The 20,380-nt window shown below is 57.1% G+C and overlaps 1 protein-coding gene across 4 annotated transcripts in view; it reads left to right on the top strand.

The window, feature by feature from the left end:
- Window positions 1-1,687: 1,687 nt before the first annotated feature.
- Bcar1 (BCAR1 scaffold protein, Cas family member) overlaps window positions 1,688-20,380 on the top strand; it is a 37,901-nt gene continuing 19,208 nt past the window's right edge. For 2 of the 4 annotated variants that reach the window (XM_013071485.3, XM_087204418.1), the window contains exon 1: window positions 1,688-1,837. In XM_013071485.3, coding sequence (XP_012926939.1) covers window positions 1,826-1,837 — 12 coding nt within the window. In that variant the 5' untranslated portion in view covers window positions 1,688-1,825. Of the gene's footprint in view, window positions 1,838-14,687; window positions 14,848-20,380 lie in introns of those variants that run through there. The other 2 variants (XM_004842839.3, XM_004842838.3) reach the window with 2 other exon arrangements.

The following is a 20,380-nucleotide window of genomic DNA, read 5'->3' on the forward strand; positions in this document are numbered from 1 at the left end:
TGAGCTGCTGCTCCTGGCTCAAGAGCCCGGGTGCCAGCTGGATGCGGGCGGGCGGGCACGGGCAGGGCCATGTGCCAGACGCACACAGAGCACCCTTTGAGGAGGTGGCAGCTGTCAGCGCAGACCTTGCTCTGCTTGCTGTGGCCCTGCCTGCCCCCTCCGGGCACTGCCTTGCCGAGCACTGGGCTGAGGACACTGAGTTGCACAACTGGGAGCCCCTGCTCCAGGGGTGAGGGGGCAACTCTGCCCAACAGGAGCAGGGCGGGACCCCCTTATCAGTCCTAGACCAGGTACCTGAGGCTGGGGGCAGACATCCAGGCCCCCTTTCTCGACTATCTCACATTCCCATCATCCATTGCTCCGGCCACTGTTAGGATCCGCCTCCTCCGGGAGGAGACTAAGGCTGCCCTTGCCCCTCAGGGAAGGAAGCCAAAAGCCTCCCACACCCAAGCAAGGGGTGACCTGCCGATGGGGGCTCTGAGGTCTGGGGAGCTGGGGACAACGTGGGTTCCAACCATCTCTGCTTCTGTCCAGTCACCTAGGGCATCCTGCCATGCATACCTGGCAGATAAGAGAGCCCCCTGGGCACATTTCCTAGGGGCCTAGAGCTTTCTGTTAATCCCCCAGGTCCCCATAGCCGAACCCACTCCCAGCCAGCTTTGTTAGAGCGCCTCCGTCCCTCCTCCCAGGTTGGGCAGCAGCACTGACCTCTCAGTCACTGCCCTGGCTGGTCCCACTTGGTCCCCACCTGGTCTAGGTGCTCACTCACCCTCCTGGGACAATAGCAGCCATTCTCCTGGGTCTGGCCTTGGCAGGGAGCATTCCCGTGCAGCAGGGACAGTCTGCATGTGGTAGGCAGCAGAACAGACCCTCGTTCTTTCTACCTTGGGTGGTGGAGGGATCTCAGAGCCTCCGGCTACGCTATTCAATGTAACAACCCAGCAGCAAGGCCTAGGCGTTGGGGTGGAGGGGTGCTGGTGAGGAATGACATATAAGTGCCCATTGCTCGCAGGTGCATGTGGGGCCCCGCGCCAGGTGTGGAGCAGGTGAAGAAATTGATGTTCTATCTGGGGAAAGGAAGGCTCAGGTCTTTAGCATCTGAGAAGCTGTGGCTGCGTCCACGGATGGGAGTTAAGGGAAGAGGAGAGGAAGCCTCCCTGAAAGCCAGATTTCACTGTCAGGAGAACTTAGGCTGAGTCAGGCCGCTTCCACGGAGTCTGGGGCTCCTGTTTACTGGGAGTGAGGGCAAAGGGAGGGGGGTTCTGGGGAGTCCCTGGGCGCCCCCTAGACGGAGGGCAGAGGGTCCTGGAGCCCTGCTCCGCTGACCTGCCGTGCCCTTCAGCCACACCGAACCCCTCCCCTGACCGCACAAGGACAACAGGGCTGAGCACCTTCCAGCCACCGAGAAGGGGAGGCGCAAAACCCCAGGATGTGCCCTGGAAGGGTGGGAGTTCTGGCCACCAGAACTGAATGGGCGGACAGGAGGAAATTGTGCGTCTGGAGGTGGCCCTGGAAGGATGGTGGCAAGGTATAGGGACCGAGTCTTCTCGGCGCATTGGGCCGACAGAAAACTGCCAGAGTCCGAGGTCCTCGCCTTTAACGCGGCCCTTGACTCGCGTTGGAACAGACGGGAGGGGGAAGGGCGGCGCGGGCGGCGCATGCGCGGTGCGGTGACGCTGCCGGACAGTCCGGCCGCCTGGAGCGCGCAGGAGCCGCGGGCAGCAGCCACCGCGCCGGCTCCCGCGCCCAGGCTGCGAGCCGCGCGGGCCACTCGAGCCCAGCCTGCCGGCGCCGCGGCCCGCCAGGCGGGGAAGCGGCGGCCAAGATGTCCGTGCCGGTGAGTAGCGACGCTGCCAGGACCCGGGTCCAATGCTCCGGCCCGGCCTGACCTCGCGCCGCCCGCTGCGGGCCTAAAGCTGGAGGCGGTGTGTGCGTGTGTGTGTGCGCGCGCGCTGCGGCCCGGGGTCGCCCCACCTGGGCTTTCTCCGGCTCGGTGGGGAACAGTCGGGGGCGCCTCCCCAAGCCGGCCTCTGTGCCCTGTCCATTCTCTCCGGATATCCCAGGACGGCGGGCATCCGCGCTGTCCCTTTGGGGAGCTCCCCGGGATGGTTGGGTCGCAGGGGTCTTTGTTGCCCCCTGAACCCCCCTGGGACAGCTGGGCTAGGTAGGATCAGTGCTGACCCCGGGACTCCCCGCCTGGATGTCCAGGCCTAGAGCAGAGAGGTCTCTGTCGCTCTCCGGGAGCCCAAGTCCAGTCGGCCGGGCTAGCTTAGGGTTGGGCAGGTGGGTGCCGTCCCCCAGAAACTCCCTCGGAGAGCTCCCCCATTGTGCTCCTGGGTCCCCACCAAGGCAGCCAGGCCTGGGCGGGGCCTGCTCTTTCCCCGGAGACACCCCTCCCCCGGGACAGCTTGGCCGGATGGGAACCCGCCCCCCCCCATGGCTGAGGGCTGAGGCACTCACTTTCTGGGAAGTTGTGCGCCCCAACACCCAGCAGCAACTTCCCTCCTCCTGTCTAGGGGGCTTCTCCTCTGCCTGACACTCCCTTTTGCTGGCCCAGCAGGCGGACCTGGATAAGCTAATCGCTCCACACTTGGGCCCAGCACCTGGGCATCTGGGTCTTGCTTCCTGAGGGTGCAAGGGATCCATCCTGGTTACTCCAGATGAGCAGGCCTCAGGTTTGGGCTCTGGCCCACTTCACAGATGAACAGGTCGAGGTAGGAGACCACACACTGCCTCTTGCTGCAAGGGGCACATCTTCGTGGAGAGCTGTGGCCTCCAGCCATTGTTTCTCTGTTGAGTCAGAGGCATTTCCCTTTGACAGGCAGGGGCAGTGGGCCAGAGCCCTGTGCTTCTCACCTGGGAGAAGCAGTCAGGGCTTCCTGGCAGGGCAAGTGGCCTCTTAATTAACTATCATAGAATGTGTGGAGAGATTACTGGAAGAGAGATGCTGTGTAAGTGCAAAGCATTGTTATTACAGAATTAAAGAGCCCAGCTCCTGCCCGCCTCCAGAAGCGGTAATGCAGAGTTACAGATGAAAAAATTAGGGCTTCCAGGCCGTGCTGATGTGAACCCTCCTCCCATCTGTTCTGGTTCAGAGTGTAATTGCCTCATCTCTAGAAAGAAATGGCAGAAAATGCCTGCCATGCCACTCTTCTGCTCTGCTTTCCTGCAAAGCTCTGGATCTTCTCCAGCCCAGGGCATAGCGCACCGACCAGCCCTGCCCCTGTGGATCCTCTGAACCCGCTGGAGGCCCAGGATCTCCAGGGCAGTAGTGAACAGAGGTTTACACTCTGGCCTTTCAGAGCCTGGATGGTGCCTTTGGGGAGGCCCACTTTTAGTTTGTTGTCCACAGGCTGTGCAGAGCTCTGGACGTGGCCCCTGGGATGATATATAGACTCCTTGCCTGGGCAGCTTTCCTCGGCTCTGCACCTCAGTGGCCCCAGAAGTAACCAGAAAAGGTGTCGAGGTTAGGTGGGACCTGGACAGATAGGCACCATGTGGAGACCTGCATTTCAAGGTCTGCTGGTCAGTTCCCACCATGGCCTGCCCCAAGTCACTTCCCACCCTCTCACATGTGGCTGCTAGGTTTAGAGTTGTGCAGGAAGTGGCTGGAGTGTCGGATCACCTGGCTGTCTTGTGGGACCTTGGGTACAGTGCAAGGTGGTAGGGCTATGAGAAGCTCATTTTTGGAGCAGAAAATTGCTTTCATGTGCTGGGGAGGCCCCAGAGAGCCTTTCAGACTGGGTTGCCTGTTTAGAACCAAGTGGTGTTTGCCTATGTGGGGCTCAGGGACACGTTTGGGTTTTAAGTGCACCCGTTCATTTGGGCAGTCTTTTCCTGGATGTGGCTGACGCAGGCACTTTGGTCCACAGAAATTACAAGATGCTTCTGAATGGGATGGGAGGTGATGGCAGGGGGAGAAGAGGTTGGGATGGGCCAGGATGAGCAGGCTATGCTAGGGATCTCACCCTGTCATCAACCCCTAGGGAGTCCGGCCCCTGGAAAGGGGCAGCACCACAGTGTCCCTGGCTCCCTGCTCAGGGTTCTTTCCTGTGCTGGGAGTGAAGAGCAGTGTCCAGGATACTCGTTTCCTGGTTCTCTGATCTCTGCCTTCCTCCTGGGCATGGCTGTCCAGTGCCCTGGGGTATCTTTTCTCTCCCAACTGCCTTTATCCTTGGAAATGGCTGTCATCCACCCAGGACCCCTGTCCAGCACTGTGAGGGATCCGTGCTCAGGAGTGGCAAGGAGCTTGTGGGGAAGCCCCCTGCTCTCTGTTCCTGTCTCTGGCTTCCTGTCTGTGAAATGGGTTCTGCTACTCCATGGAGGGATGGTCCTTTCAAGGAGCACAGATGGTGACCTGCAGGGAGCATGTCCTGTGTGCTGGGCCTTCCGGGCTCAGGAGGGGCGTGTCTTGCTAGGGTCCCACTGGGGCTGCTGAGAGGTGGAGCCAGGGTGGGAACCAAGTCTGGCAGGATTCCAGCCATAAAGGGGCCATCATCCTTCATGGCCTCTCTAATTGTGGGGGCTGCTGGCGGTTGAGCTGTCGACAGAGGCCAAACCTGCTGTGGGTTTCCAAACATGAGTTTTTGTTTTTTTGGTACTGGGGACTGAACTTGGGACCTTGCACTTGAGAGAACCACTGAGCTAAATCCCCAGCCCCAACATGAGTTTTTGTAACCCCTTTTGTTCCCTCAGGAGACAGGCAGCTTGGGGTCAGAGAGCCCAGACAGCTTGCCCAGGGCTGGGCAGCAGGGTCGCTGTCACCATGACTAGCCCCAGCACAAACCTGTGCCTGGCTCTGTGCCAGCTGGTGCGGTGAGTGGCAGAGCTGGCCAAGGAGCCATGAGGGTCTGCCCCGGGGAGCTGGCCTGGGCAGCCAGACAGTGGCCAGCGTCAGCCCTGCAGGAAGGGCTCAAGAACATAGGGTGGGAAGAGCCGGTGTCCGAGTCCAAAGTCCTCAGCATGGTCTCCAAAGCCCCTGCCACATCCTCTGCCTCAGGGCTCCGTACGAACTGAACCCCAGCCCTGGGCCCCCCTCACCAGGTTAGTCCTGCTCCCCATGGCCCACGGCCCCTGGGAAGGCTCCCCCACATTTGTGATTTTGCGTTTATAGGTGGGGCCATTTGGTTGCTGTCGCGCTCCCTCGTAAGACTGCAGGTCCACCAGAGGCTGGAGCCATGTCCTCCTGGGTCCTTGCTCTCTCTGCCTCCTTGTTCCTTTTTGCCCCTGGCCACCTCCACAGGCAGGTGGCTACATCCCCCTGTGCAGAGCCTCACATCTCAGCCACTCTCCTGGGAGCCTTGGGGGCTAAGAGGGGTCCCAGAGAGGCCCCTTCAGGGTTGAGGGAGCACTTTGGTGGGTCAAGGTCAAGGGCTCCGTGCTAGCTTTATGCCCTGTGAGTTACAGGACCTTGATGTGCCTTGGTTTTCTTATCTGTGTGATAGGGATGTCAGGCCCGAGAGCCGGGGAGACCTTGGCAAGGGATACAAGCAGCTCTTAGTGAGAGGCTGCCCTGGTGGCCACTGCTGTGAGAGCGTCACCTTTTCCTGCCACAATTGGCTGCTGTTGTGGCCAAGCAGCCTCTCCTGACTCCGGCACAACAGGCTGGGGAGGGGTTCCCAGCCCCATTGGCCCCATATCCCATGGTTCTCTGTGGCTTGCCCAGTCTGCCTGCAGTGGCCCTTTCTTTGTGGTGTGCGTGAAGATGACCCTGGCCTCTTCCCTGCCCTGGTGTGGCCATGAGGCCCCTTCCTTTTAAGCCTTGGGGAATGGGTTGTTGCCCTCACTCCACCAACAGAGTGGCCTGTCATGGCCACTGCCACCCAGGCCCAGTGAGTGCCCTGCCTCAGTGGGCCCAGGACTGAAAGCAGTGGGTCTGCCCTCCGTGCGTCACAGCACACCTTAGGGAGTGGCTCAAGGCTGCGACGTAGACCCTGTGAGTGCAGGGCTGTGGGTAGCCCTGGAGAGCGCTACTTTCTATCCCAGGTGCCAGGTTGTGTCCCCTGTGCTCGTCTGTGCCCCCTTCTGCACTGCCTCCCAGGCTCGTCTTCACCCCTGGCCCTTGGCTTCTGCACTGCTGCTTGCTCTCATTGCATGCTTTTCCTTTGTCTTACTCTTAGTCACTGTTTGCAAGGGTATTGTTTCCCTCTCCTCAAGAAAAAGAGCCGGGACAGGTGAACCTCGAAGAGGTGCTGAAGGGTGCCCAGTGTGGTAGGAGAGATGGTCACAAGTTGAGGCTCTAAAGTTAATCTCTTTTTTTAGGGAAGATTAGAGGCTAAGGGGGCTTTTCAGTAATTTTAACTTATTATTTAAACCCTGCCAAATTCCAGTAAGGATTTGAAGCAGATTAGATTAGAAGACACAAATAGTCTGAGATCATTAAAATATTCACAACTATGTAACATGTGAGGAAGGAAGAAAAATTATTCCGGAGAGCCTAGGCTAAGTAGGCATAGAAATTTAACTTCAAGCTGTTTGACAGCCTGGGCAAAAAGGGCACCATGGTGGGTTTAGGACTGTAATGCCTGGTCGTCCCCCCCCCCCCCCCCCATCAAATCCAGGGCCTTGCCCATGTGAAGCAAGGATCCCACTACTGAACCACATTCAGGCCCTGCAATCTCTGTTTTGTTGGTTTGCCATACTGGGATGGAACCCAGGCCTCTTACATGCTAGGTCAACGCTTTACCACTGAGCTTCATCCAAAGCCCAATGCCTGTTTTTTAAATTTCAGAACAGTGTGTACTGCCATGAATTTTTCTTCTGTGCTTTGTTTTATTTTGTTTTTACTGGTTGAAACTTATTTATTGGGGGTAGTTATTTGGTTTTTTGGTACTGGGGATCGAACTCGGGTCCTTCCGCTTGCGAAGCAGGTGCCGAGGGGGTAGTTTTTTACATGTCACAAAATTACAGATGGTAGATGTACAGTTGGATGAGTTTTGTCTAATACAAACTTCCACATGATCCTCAGTCAGCTCAAGATAATAAATGTCTCTATCACCTCAAAAAGGTCTTAACAGCTCCTTTGTAGCCAGGTGCCCTGTTATACAAGGCAGCCACCATTCTGGTTCTCCCCCCACCATGTTGTGAGTACTGGGGATTGAACCCAGGGTAGAAGGGTGCTCTACCACCAAGCTATACCCCCAGCCCTTTATTTATTTTGAGACAGGATCTTGTTGAGGTGACCCGAGTAGTCTTGAATTTTTGGTACTGGGGATCGAACTCGGGTCCTTATGCTTTTGAGGCATGTGGCAGAACCTCTGAGCTAAATCCCTGGCCCAGTCTTGAATTTTTGATCTTCCTAGCTCAGCCTCCCAAATAGCTGGGATTACTGGTGCGCAGTACCACACCATGCCCCATTCTGATTTTTATTCCTGGCTTAGCTTTCTCTGTTCTTGACCTGTATATGTGTGAAGCATGTGGTAGGCACTCTTTATTCAGCATAATGGTTTTGAGACTTCTGTGTGGTGGGGATCAGTAGTTTGCTCTTTTATTGTTGCTGAGTAGAGTCCACTGATGAATATACCACAATGCTTGTATCCATTCTCTTGCAGATAGATAGCTATCTCTAGCTTTAGTGTGCTGTGGATTTTTTGCTTTTTGTTTTTGTTTGTTTGTTTGGGATAGTCTCATAATATTGTCCAGACAAACCTTGAACTCACAGGCGGGCCTTCAACTCATGATCCTGCTGCCTCATCCTCCCAAATTCTGGGATTACAAACATGCCCCATGATGCTGGTATGTGGTGTGTATTTTTAAGTATTGGGACACTGGCACATTGTTGGTATAATACCCTATTTGGGTTGTTTTGGGGAGTGGGGTAATAGGGATTAAACCCAGGACCTTCACACTGAGCTATATTCCCAGCCATATTTAAAAATTTTTTGGGGGGGCCCGGGGATTTAGCTTAGTGGTTTCGCCTCCTGCTGCGCAAGCACAAGGACCCAAGTTTGATCCCCGGTACCAAAAAAAAAAAAAAAAAAAAAGGGCCGGGGATTTACCTCAGAGGCATCGAGCCTGCCTGGCAAGTGCAAGGTCCTGAGTTCGATCCCCGGTACCAAACAAAGAAAAACAATGAAAAAAAAATTTTTTTAAATTATAATAAGGCCTTGCTAAGTCACTAAGTTGCCCAGGCTAGGCTCAAACTTGTAATCTTTCTGCCTCAGCCTTCCAGTGTACTGGGATTACTGGCATGTGCTACCATGCCTAGCAAATTTTGTTATTTTATAAAACCTGATACCTGATCGTGCAGCCTTGAGACATGCCCAAAGAGTTACCTGTGCCTCCAAATCCTGGAGCTACCAAAGTGACATGCTTGCTCAGAAAGTGGAGTGACCACACTCCTCCCATGTCTGGGAGTTTGAACTCTCTTCCCAGGTTACCTGGCAGACTAACCTTAGGCATTTGTGTCATATGTGTTGCTCCCAGGGCCCCTGCCTACCCCAGGTCCTGGCTGCAAGGGCTTCCAGGAAAGCAGGAAGTCAGAGAGGATGGAGCCTGTCCCAGGAGCTGCCTGTGTCCCTCCCAGCAAGGACTGGCCCTCCATAAGACACCCTGCAGGCAGACAGCTTCCTGCTTTAACTCAGAGTTCTAAACCCAGAAGCAGACACCCTCCGCCTCAACAACTGAAGAGGGCACTCGAGAGGCTGAGGCAAGAGGATCGCCACAAGTTTGAGGCCAGTCTGGACCTCAAAGCGAGACGTGTCTTAACACACAACAAAAAACAATTAGGGAGGGCTGAGTGTGGTGACACACACCTGTAATCCCAGCATTTGGGAAGCTGAGGCAGGAGGATCACCATGAGTTCAAGGTCAGCCTAGAATGCATAGTGAGACACAGACATGCACACAGAACTGGGGAGGGACTATTGAGTGCCCCTCCTTGGGCACCAAGCCCCAGAGGCCTCTCTGCTACTGCTTGGGATCTTCTCACTGAGGGATAGAGCCTCTTGCCTGTGCTATTTTTACCAATCTTCACTGTTATTTTTTCTGCATAACGAGCCTTAGAAAAGATTCACACATCTGCTCAAATGCCACCTCCTTAGAGAGGCCCCCCAAATACTTTGTATTAAAACAGGGGTGTGCTGTCACTCTGCTGTCTCCTTTGTTCTCCCTCAGAGTCCTTGTCACCACAGATGTGGATGCTTTTCTGTCCATGCCCCCACCCCATGCACCTAGTGTGGAGTGCAACTGTCCTGAGGCCAGAACTGGTTTTATGGGGCCGGGGATTTAGCTCAGTGGGTTCGCTGCCAGCTGTGCAAGCGCAAGGACCCAAGTTCAATCCCCGGTACCGAAAAAAAAAAAGAACTGGTTTCATGGCAGTATCCTGGCATACCACCTGGTGTGAAGTGGCTGCTCTGTCTCCAGGTGTGAATGATGGGGATGGGCTTAGTGGGCCATGCTTGTGCATGCGGTATGTGCCCTGGGGTCACGCGGGGGACTGGGTATGTGTTTGCAGTATGGCACTGGGCACCACGTGCACAGTCCCAGGGCCTGGGGATGGGCACAGCTGCCAGAAGAGCTACATTGAACCCATGTACAAACTGGGGCCCTGAGAGGTGCAGACTGGCTCAGGGTGACGCATCAGTGTCTGCCCCTGTCCTCACAGGCTAAACCTGGGCAAGGACCTGGGCCTGCATCTGGGGCCAGGGAGCTCTTCTTCTTGGGCTGGGGCAGGCCCGGGTGGGAAGGCGCGATTCAGTGCAAGAGGAAGTGGGAACATTGGTTTCCTAGGGGCTGCCATGGCTGTCTTCCCTGTGTTTGGTCCTTCCTGCGCTTGTACCCTAGAAACGCTGGGTCCTCTTCTGTGACCCAACTGGGCCCCTGGCCTGCTGAGTGGCTGGCAACACTGTTCTGCCCCTCTGTGGGCATCGGTGGGTGTGAGTACCTGTGTTGGTGGGCAGCAGATGGCATGTGAAGTCACCTCCCTCTGCCTGATCTGCTGGGACTGGTTGCCATGGGAAAGGCGAGAGCAGATGGCCAGGCTGGGGAGGCCTCTTGACCACACCCTCTCTCTGCCTACTCAGCCTGTCAGAGGAGTGGGGCAGTCACCAGCCGCTGAGCTTTCTGTCTGAGGACAGGGACTTACCCGGGTCCCTCCTTCTCCTGTGTTGCCCTCCCCTGACCCTGTCTCTTCTGCCAGCCTGACTCCTGATACCCAGGTGTTGAGCTTTTACCTCTGCTGAGGGGCAGCGAAGATACAGGAGCTGACCCCAGAGTCCTCAGTCCATGCTTCTAGGGCAGCACCCAGGGAGGCCCCTGCCGGAGGAGGAGAGGGTGGGAAGTGGGAGAAGAGGGTGCAGGAGAGGACAGGACACAGCATACCCACCACAGCCATGGTCCTTGCTGGCCCCTGCAGCTTGGGCCGTGTGGACAGGGCCCCGCTCCACTCCCAGGCAGGCACATCCCTGCAGGTGCCTCTGCTGTCCTGTATTTTTTGCTTTAGGAAAGCATAACATACCGGGAGAGACAGGCATGCTGCCCTTGGCTCCTGCTCAGGGAAAGCGGTCAAAGGAGCAGGGGAGCTGCCTTGATGGGGTGGTGCACACTGCATTTGCCGGGTCCAGGCCTGGGTCTGGGGTGCAGGGAGGCCTGAGTCAGTGTGTACCGGGCAGCCCACTCCCCTGGGCGGTGTCCCTTCACCTGCTCCTTCTGCCTGGTGGCCCATGCCTTTGGTCCTCCTCTGTATCCAGCTCTCTGGGGAGTGGCCTGAGAGATGCTGGAGGATGATTGACCTGGGGCATGAGCCCGACTTCCCACAGCCAGAGTCACCACTGTCATGACAAATGACCTTCCCATCAGTCACTCCAGCCCTGGAGAGCAGGGGTGGGAAAGCTCTTTGTGGCTGACAGCTCCAGTACCTTCCCTGAGCGGGCACTGCTCTGTCTGGGGTCACCTGTGTTTTCCATGGAGACAAGCCTAGGTCACTCGGTGGAGATCTTGGGTGTGAGCTGCCCAAGGCGCTACCCTCTGAGCCTGAGTTCCATCCTGGTTCCCAGGGCAGCAGCAAGGACTGACATGTGTGACATCTGGGTTCCCTTCTTCTTCTTCTTTTTTTTTTCTGATTCACTTCTTTTTTGTGTCATCCTCAAGAGTCTACGCCCTTGCCCTCACCCAGAGAGCGGCTAGCCCAGGGAAAAGTGACAACTCCCCTGGCCCTCCAGGGACATGGTTTCTTCCTGTCCCTGGGGCTTGCAGCACTCACCTCCGGCCTCAGGAAATCCTTTCCTGCTTCGGCTTCCAGAGCCACCCATCAGTGGGCATCCAGCCCACCATCTTGTGCTGTGTGCCAGCCAAGGCCTCAGGAGGTCAGGGCTGTGTGGTGTCAAAAGGCCTGCGCTTTTCACTCAGTCGTAAGCATTTTCCTGCATTTTTGGTCTTTGAAAGTGGCCCTCCATATAACCCTGTCTTCCCTTGAAGTCTTGGTTTGTCTAAGAGTTCCCTGGAGTTGACTGTTTACCTTATACGTCTCCCCATTTTTGCTCTTTTAAGTGCTGCCCTGGGCATTTCTGGGCAGCAACCAAGAGTAGTCCTTTTTTTTTTTTTTGTATGGGGGATTGAACTCAGGTCCTTGCGCTTGCGCAGCAGGCTGTGAAACCACTGAGCTAAATCCCCAGCCCAAGAGTAGTTCTTTTGTGCAGTGGGTTTGTACCAAAGCTAAGACCTCAGGAAGCCCAGAGGGCATGAACCCTACCCCTGGCTTCTCTCCCACTTAGAGTCCTGTGTATGAGTGGCAACCCCTACCCAGTGGAGACAGTGATGGGACCAGTGAGAGCCAGGGTCCCCATGTGCTGGGCCCACATGTTCCCGCACGGGTGACTGTTCAGACCCTACCTGTTGGTGACATCCCCATGCAGCCAGGAGCTGCTATTCAGCCTGGTGAGAGGTACCAGGCCACGCCTAGGATGACTAACAGCTGTATGGGAGAGCTCAGCACCTAGCTGTTCTCCTGTCTCCTTCTCTCCAGCAGAACCTTCTCCCAGGTCCGAAGCTGGCCCTTGCTCCTTTCTGCTGGTCCCTCTGGGCATGTGACCCATGTGTGCCTGCATGGGCACACGTGTGCATGACTCTGCAACCCGTTCCTGGGGCAGCCACAGATTTCCTCATCCTGGCTGGCCTGTCCCACCAAGGCCACCTCTGAGGTCCCAGCCCATCAGCAGTGGGGTGGGAGTGCTGCTCCCACTGAGTGCAGCTTTGCTTGCTCCCGTGGGGTGTGTACCTGGGTCTCAGCTGACTGTCTCAGAATGTGACTGGGGCCTTTGGCTTCAAGCTCAGAGTATCCTTGGAGTGCCGCTGTCCCTAGGTTCCCCGTTGCTGCAGAGTATTCAAGGTGGGCTGGCAGTCCCCCTGTCCCCTCCCCTGGCTGCCAGTTCTGTCCCTTCTGTGTGGGTCTGGCACAAGGCTGCATCCTTGTCAGCGCTCCTTGGCAGCTGCAGGGCCTGTGAAACCGACTAGGGTGGTGTGAGGTCCTTGCCCCACATACCCCAGCCGGAGTGGGCCTAATGGGTGCCCCTCCCCCCCAACATCCTGGGGCCTGGTTTCCAAACCGGAAATGCCATTCTGGGAGGCACAGGCTGGTGGGGGGTTAAGTGGAAAAGAGCAAATTTTTGAAATGCCTGAGCCCGCTTCCCCTCCCTCACTTCCCCTCCACACACCAGCAGCCCCACCCCCAATGGCACTTTAGTTCAGTTCCTGAGAGAGGAGGGTCTCCCTTTCCTGAGGTCCCAGTCAGACTCCTCTCAGTGTTGCCCTCCCTTGGCCAGCTAGGATGGAGCAGGGCTGGGCTTTTGAGTCCCTTTCTATCCCTCAGAGACCTGCAGCCTGGAACCTAGGTCCGGCCCCTCCCCTCAGAAATAGCGACCTAGGGTCCAGCCAAGGACTCCTCAGCCCCCAGCACCAGCAGATGCCCATGAGTAGTCCAGCTGCCTAGGCCCACTCCCTGGGAGCCTGGTGCGCCAGCCATTCACTCCAGGCTGAGGGGTTGGTGGCAGCACAGGGGCAGCGGCACCGCAGCTGGAGATGAGCAAGAGGGGATGTTCCAGGCCTGTTTTTGAGCGCTGGCTCCTTTTTTTGTGGGAAAATGGTTTTTGTGGGGTGGCAGGCTGGTGGTGTAAGTTTTGGGAAAGCAGTGTTGGCCAGTTGTCCGTTTCTTTCTAGGACTCTGGGCCACTGCTCCTTACCTACTCTCCATGCTGTGAGTTCTGGCCTGTGGTCCCCAAGCCAAAGCTGGGGGAAATGCAGTGAGGTTGGGGAGCGGGGTGAGGGGGTGGTGAGGCTTTTCAGGAGGAGTGGGACCCAGGAATCATTTAATCAGCTCCCCCAAGGACCTGTGCTGCCCCTGTGGGCCAGCGCCTGGATTTTACAGATGGGAGAGAAGCCCAGAGAGGTAGAGGGTTCGCCCAAAGCTACACATCTGGCCGGGGGCTGTGGGCTTCGGGGTGGGGGGTGGATGGCCTCAGGCTCCTGTGTGAAAGGACCCATGCCTGGGAATTCTCTGCTGGCTGAAGCCAAGTCTACCCCACTGCCTCCCTGGCTCTGGGAGCTGCCTGCTCGGTGAGGAGATAGGGTTGCTGAGTGCGGAGGGTCCTCTCTGGTCTGGAGCAGGTTCCATCCTTGCAGACCACTGCTTCCCTGGACTGCACTCGGGACTGTGACACCCTGCTTTTGCTGTGTAGAGTGACAGTCACTGACCTGCCACATGCAAGGAGGGACTCCAGACAGCGAAGGCTCTCTCCACTGTCCCTGCAATGGTATTTCCTTCTCATTCACACATGCACACACTCATGCACGCCACCCATGTTTCTGAAACAGACGAGTTGGAGCAGGTTTCCTGGAGCAGAACTGTCATCGAAGCCGGGACGCTGGCTGCTTCAGGGAGGCTGGAACTGGCCCGTGAAGGGTGGGTGGAGGCGAGCCTCTAGTACCTGGGTTCCTTGCCCTAAGGTCCTGGGTGTGTCTGGGCCAGGAGTGGATGAGCCCTCGATTTGTTCCCCTTGGGCTTAAGGGGATGGGCTGGAGTCCCCAGGGTCCAGGCCCTCTCGGGCCTGGCGGGGGGGGGGCGGTGGGGGGGCGGTGGCGCTGTCTGTGAAAAGCTTCAGGTCTCTTCTGGCCAGAGCTCGGCACCCTCCCTCTGAGTCTCCATTTCTTGGGATCCTCGCCTATCCACAGAAACGCCTTGGTTGTCATTATTTTTCTGCAGGCCGGGGCACGCCCCCCTCCCCTAGCCCCCTGGATTCAGATTTGAGTCTGATGGATCGATGGACATTGCATGGAGTGTCCAGCGGTCGGTGGGTGGGAAAGGCAAAGTCAACTTGAGGCGGAGTCTGGAGGGGACGGGGAGAGGGTTGCAGTGTTGGAGAAAGAAATCCGGTTGCAGTGTTGGAGAAAGAAATCCCGACGGTCTTCCCAGAAAGGGAGGTGTTGGTGCAGACAGTCGAGGAAAGCGTGTTCGCCCGCGGGGAGGCAGGGACGCGTGTTCGGAGGAAAAGGGACTTCCCGTGTAGTGGGCTAAAGCCGGGCAGCAGGCACGGGGGAGCGGCGCCGAGGGGCTGCCGGGCGGGCGTGTCCGCACACTCATGCATCACCCGCGCGCCCCAGGCCGGGACGATTATTTGCATGCGGAGCCTCGGCGGCCAATGGGCGCCCGCGGCCGGGCATGCCGGGAGCCGGGCTGGGCCGGCCGGCCGCGGCGGTGGCGGGTGGAGCGAGGCGGGACCGGCTCTGGACGGCGGAGGCGGCGGCTGAGGCGGTCGGGCCGGAGTTCTCTCCGCGACAGCTGCGGCGCGCTTGGAGCCCGGTGTACGCGTGGCAGGATCGGCTGGTCGCAGGTCGGCGGGGCACCATGAACTACCTGGTGAGCGCGGCCCTTCGGCTCCGCGGCCGGCTTCGCTCCCGGGCGGGGAGGGGGCAGAAAGTGGCGTTCCCTGCCGGACCCGCGGGTCCTAGCCCTGCGCGGGCCGGGCGCGGAGGTCGGGGCCAGCGGCCGCCCGAGAGCTCCTGGTCCGGGAAGTCGCCGGCCGTGGCCCCTCAGCCCTGCGCGCCGCCTGCTGGGTGACCTTGACCCCGGCCCTGGAGCCTCAGTTTCCTCAGCTGCGCGGAGCGGCTTCCGCGCAGGGCGGCGCGGGTCTCCCCAGGCTCGGGAGGCCGGCGAGGCAGCCACGCCAGCCCAGGACGCGTTAATGATTCACCGGCCGCTGGTGCTGGATTCCGGGTGCGGGGGCGGAGCGCCTGGCCAGGCTGCCTGGGGCCGGACCTCTCTGGAGCCGGATCTCAGCGGAGGGGCCGTACGCCAGTCACCGCCGGGGTCCGGGGGTGCTGTGTAGGTGTGGGGGCTGTGGAGTCGGTGTTGGGGAGCCCCCTGGCCTGTCTGCCCACAGCCAGGGTGTCCGCTTTGACTCCCGCTGCTTCGATGTCAGCTGCCTGCGCACTGTGATCCGAGACCTGGCCGGGTTGAACCCGGTTGAACTAGTCGGGGAACTGAGGTTTTCGGAGGGCTGAGGGTGGGCGGAGAGACGGGGTTAGGGCCTGGGGGGATTTGGGGTTGAGCATGCCAGATGGGGGGCAGCAGCTCCTTTCACATTCACGAGACTCCTAGATGGGTCTTGATTACATTTGGTTCCTTTCTCCGCACCTTGGAGTGAGGAAAGGTCTAGGCTGGGAGGCAGTCCTGGGTTTGTAGGGCTTTGGTCATCTTCACAGAGGGACAATGTCATCTCTTCTTTGCCTCTTTCAGCCGGGTGGAAGGTTTCCCGTTATCCTGGCCTGGCAGACACCCTCCTTTCCCCAGATGGGAGAACTGGATGTGAGGGAATGGGCTGGTGGGCCAAGAGAGCAGGTGTGGGTGCCTGGAGGATCAGGCCCTGGTGCAGGTGGAGCCTGTAGGGGAGGGACTGGTGGCACACCCTCCTGGCACTGACATCTCCCTCCCACTTGCCCTGGGCAAGGAATGAGCCCAGTGGGAACTGGGTAGAGTCAGGGCAGGGCAGTTTCCTGTTCTGCCAGGAAAGTCACCTTCGGTCAGGAGGAGGAGAACTGGAACCTTGGCCATTGGGCTGAGCAGGAGAGCACTGTGGGCTGCCCGACTCCCTAGGTCTAGCTGAGGGATTGAAGTAAGGGCAGTGCTGCTCTGCATCTTGTCTACACAGGAGAGGTCTCTGAGACTGCTGCTGTCCCCAGCATGGAACAGATGGGGACACTGAAGTGCAGAAAGGGACAATCAGTTGTTCCCAGGCAGAGAACCCAGTCTGTGTGCTACACCATGTGCACTCCCCCCCCCTTCCTGGGGTGGGAGGAGCGCTGGTCCTTGAGCTGCCCAGGCTTACTAGGGCCACCAACGCCTGGCCCCAAGGCTGTGTCTTTGTGGTCCTCTCTTGGTATCCATTGTTCTTCCCACTGCCCTTTTCTCTTGGCCCTGAAGACCCCCCACCCACCCCAGGAACCCACAGCCCACTGGGGTAGCCAGAGCCACCCGGGAGGGGAGGTGCGCTCCCTGGAAGGGGCTGTTTTGGAATGGGGAGTGTTGTGGGGGTCCCCTTTATGGTCCTCTGAGCACAAGGAGAACTCTGGTCCCAACTTTGCCCTGCTGCCCTGACTCCCACCTCTAGGTGAGAATGTGGGACAAAGGGGACAGGGCCTGGGTGCGAGGAGATCGTATGGTGGAGGGGCAGGGCCCCATCCCCACAGTACATTACAAAAACCAGAGGTTGGTAGACTTTAAGCTGGAGAGCCTTACTTGTTATTACATTGTTTCTCTGTCCCTTCTCAGGTAAATGGTGCTAGGTTTAGGGCTGCTGAAAGCTACTGCTTAGGACTAGACTGTAGGGAGATCCAGGGGGCTTTAAATGTAAACATGGAGAAACCAAGGCCTTATACACAGCAAAGTCCCTACTGTCCCTTCTGCCTCTGGCCCTGGAGCCCTCTCTCATGCCAGACTTGGGCATGGAGGTTTACACCTGTTTTGGGCCTGGTGTTCTGAAGTAAAGGTCAGCCTCATGCTAAGCTTACTACTAAGACACTAAATCACAAAAGTGAGTTGGAGCCAGTTCACTGAAGAGAATCCACAGATCTTCATTTCAGGGCCAGGGTAGGACAGCAGTGGACATCTCTACCCTCTGTCGTGTGTTGGGGGTTGCAGATGCCGTGCCCTGCAGCAGGAGGGCTCCCTCACACCGCCTCTCCTCTACCCAGCCTCCCAAGACTGCTTGGCCGGAGTCAGGCAGGGGCACCTTTTCAGCCCATAGCTGGTCCTGGACTGAGTCACATGCAGACTGTGCTTGTTCAGGGGAGCCCCTTGGCACAGGCCACCTCACAGTTAGCTTTTCATCCATCCTACAGACCTTTCCTCTGGCTGCCAAGTGTCAGGCATGGGGCTAAGGACCCACAAACTGCCCCTGGTTTGTTCTGAGATAGGGCAGAAGTCATGCTTCCCTTGGGTTGGGTCCAGATGTGGGGCTCACACACTCTTGGTTCTTGCCAGCTGAGCATCAGGAACTTGAGCACAGACCCCATCCACTTAGTTGTCCATGAAAGTATTAGGGGAAGATGCTGCTAAGAACTCTGGCTGGTCCCAGAATTCCACCTCAGGCATCTAGTCAGGGAAGGGAAGAGACGCTGCCCTCCAATCTCCATTGGAGCCCTGGGCAGGGAGAGGTATAGGGTGGTTAGTACCCTGGCCAGTGAGTCTGGCTCCTTGCCCCTCCAGGCGGGTATCCAGGCATGAGTGAGGAGGGGGTTGTGCATGCAACTGCCAGTTAAGCACACTTGTCGGGCGTGTATCCATTGGCCACTGGGGCTCTTCAGGACAAGCAAACGAAATATCCCAGAAATAAACTTGGCCCACGTTTGCAGTGGTTCTGGATATGAAGGGAGCCAGTGTTTCCTAGTGCCTAGTGTATTCGAGGCTCTGTGTGTGTGTGTGTGTGTGAGTGTGTGTGTGTGTGTGTGTGTGTGTTTTAGAGGTGGGGACAAGGCAGAGTGGGGAAGTCCTGTCTGAAGTTTTCCATTCCTGGATTCTGTGAACCTAAGCATTATCCCAGGAATCCCCCAATTCCACTTTTATCTCACAGCCCCAGATCTGTCTCTGCTGCTTCCTGGCTCTGTGACTCTGGGTAAGTCCCTTCCATATTCTGATCCTCAGTTTCCCCACCTGTAATGTGAAGGTAATCCTAGTATCATTTTGAGTGTTAAATGAAATGCTCACTGTGGATGAAAGAGTTCCGTCTTGGGCCTGGGGTAAATGCACTGTTCTTGTCATTAGGAACCTTTTGACTGTGTCACTTGTCTGCTACCCCAGACTCCCACCTTGAGCTGGCTGTGGATGCTAAGAACATGTTTGCCAGGGACATGAGCGCAGCCCAGAGGCATAGCCAGTCCTGCCTGGCCGAGGGCCCTTTGGCCAACGGTATTGCAGTATCTTCCACAGTTGGCCCAGGCTGACCCTGCTTGAAGGCTCCCAGGAGAGGAAGCCTTGCAGGGTCTCCTCCCCTCAGCCCTCCCAGGCAACAGCTTCACCCTATCCCAGAGTCAGAGCTTGGGGACACCTGCAGCACTTCAGGGCTCCTGGAAGCAGCTGGCACAGGCCAGCAAGAGCCTGGAATACCCATTAGATGGCTGTAGTTCTCCCTCTGGTACTCTACTTCTGGGGCCTCAAAGGGAAGTACCTGAGGGGCCCAGCGGTGAGGGAGGCTGGGGAGGGCTTGGTAGGCCAGCTCCTGCTCCAACCTTGGTCATGACACAAGGTCCCTGTGATCTTCCATGTGGAGTTCCAGGGAAAAATACTGGGGAGCTGGGAGTATGATCAGAGCAGAAATGCTTGGAGTAGTGTGGACATCGCCCTTTCTGGGCTCACTTGGCCATAGGAATTGAGCCATCCACACACCCCTGATCAGGCCCTACCTACCTGCCACCCCAGCACCTTGGCTCATGCCTTTCCTCTCCCCATGTCCTTCCTTGGTGTGAGTCACCTGAACTGTAGCTTCCTTGGAGAGGACATCTCTGGCTTTGTGTGTGTGTGTGTGTGTGTGTGTGTGTGTGTATACGTTTGTACAAACGTACACACATGTGAAGATCCTGTCTCATGTTATTTCGGGATCAATCTTCTCCATCATGGCATTTTCGTTTTTCTTTCTTTTTTTTTTTTAAACTATGCTGGGAGTAGAACTCAGCTCAAGCATGCTAGGCAAGCCCTAACCCCCAGCCATAGCACAGTATCATTTGGTGTCTTTTTGCCTCATTTGCTGCATAAGCCCCATACTGATGGGGCCTTGTTGATCTAGGCCTGCACTGTCTCCAGGAGCTTGGACAAGATCGGGAGCCAGGTTCTTTTGTTAAGGAAAAGTCCTGGGGGCTGGGGGTGGAGGTGGACTTCAGTGTTAGAGTGCTCACCTATCATGCACAGGGTGCTGGGTTCAATCCCTAGCACCACCCAACAAACAAAAACCTCAGCTTTGAAGCCAGAGCTGTCATCCTAGCAGAGAGGACCTGGGTGTTCAGAGGCAGAGGTGTAGAACAGGGAAAGGGGTCGTTACTAGAACCTCTGCAGTAAGTCCTAGTCCCCTTCGAGCCATGGCAGCACAAGGCAAATTACAGGAAAGGTAGAAAAATGAGACTTTGAGAAGAAGCTGAGCTTTGGGTCGAATCAGTGCTGCTCTGGGCAGCAAAGACTGCACCTTTTATTCAGTACATGGGGAGAAACAAATGTAACAAATGACTTGCATAGAGTTCAGTACATCGGTGTAAACAAGATGTAACAATCCAAGAACAATGAGGAACTGAGTAGATGAAGATTTTATTCCTCTCAGGATGTCTTCAGCTGGTGTAATCCTGCCCTGGAGAATCCAATCATCACAGCATCGCTGGATCATTGAGCTCTCAGTTGTGACTGGAGGCCATAATGGAATTATGTCTCGGAATCCCATAGCTGGGCTGTAGGCAGGAGAACTAACTAAATGATTTTTCCCTAAAATTATGTAGCAATTGCCCAATACAGAGAGACTTCCCCAGGGTCACACTGCAGGGGGAGAGAGTGGTCTGGCTGGGGCTTAGCTGCTGCTTCATGAGTTGAGAGAGAATGAAGAAGCAGCATGGCCTTGAGCAGCTAGGGAGGGAGCCAGGTTGAAAGGGCGGGTGCTCGGCCAGTTGGAGCAGTTGGTGGGTCAGGCACCATCAATGCCCAGGACTCAGGCTAGGCGGGAGAGAGGCTGCCCCAGGAGTTCTGGCCCAGAGCACACCAGCTGACGCAGGCAGAGAAGCCACTGGTGCCAGGCGCCTGTGCCACGTGCCTAGACGTGAGGTGCTTCCCAGCCTGGCTCCAGCTGCCCTAGACTATACAGTTTCTGCCGCTCCCGGCCGCTCTGGCTGCCTCAGTCAGCTTAGGCTGGGAGTGGGCT

This window comes from Heterocephalus glaber, unplaced genomic scaffold, assembly GCF_053883595.1.
Source record: "Heterocephalus glaber isolate CG9 unplaced genomic scaffold, H.glaber_assembly_v1.0 deba00000071, whole genome shotgun sequence".
NCBI lineage: Eukaryota > Metazoa > Chordata > Mammalia > Rodentia > Bathyergidae > Heterocephalus > Heterocephalus glaber.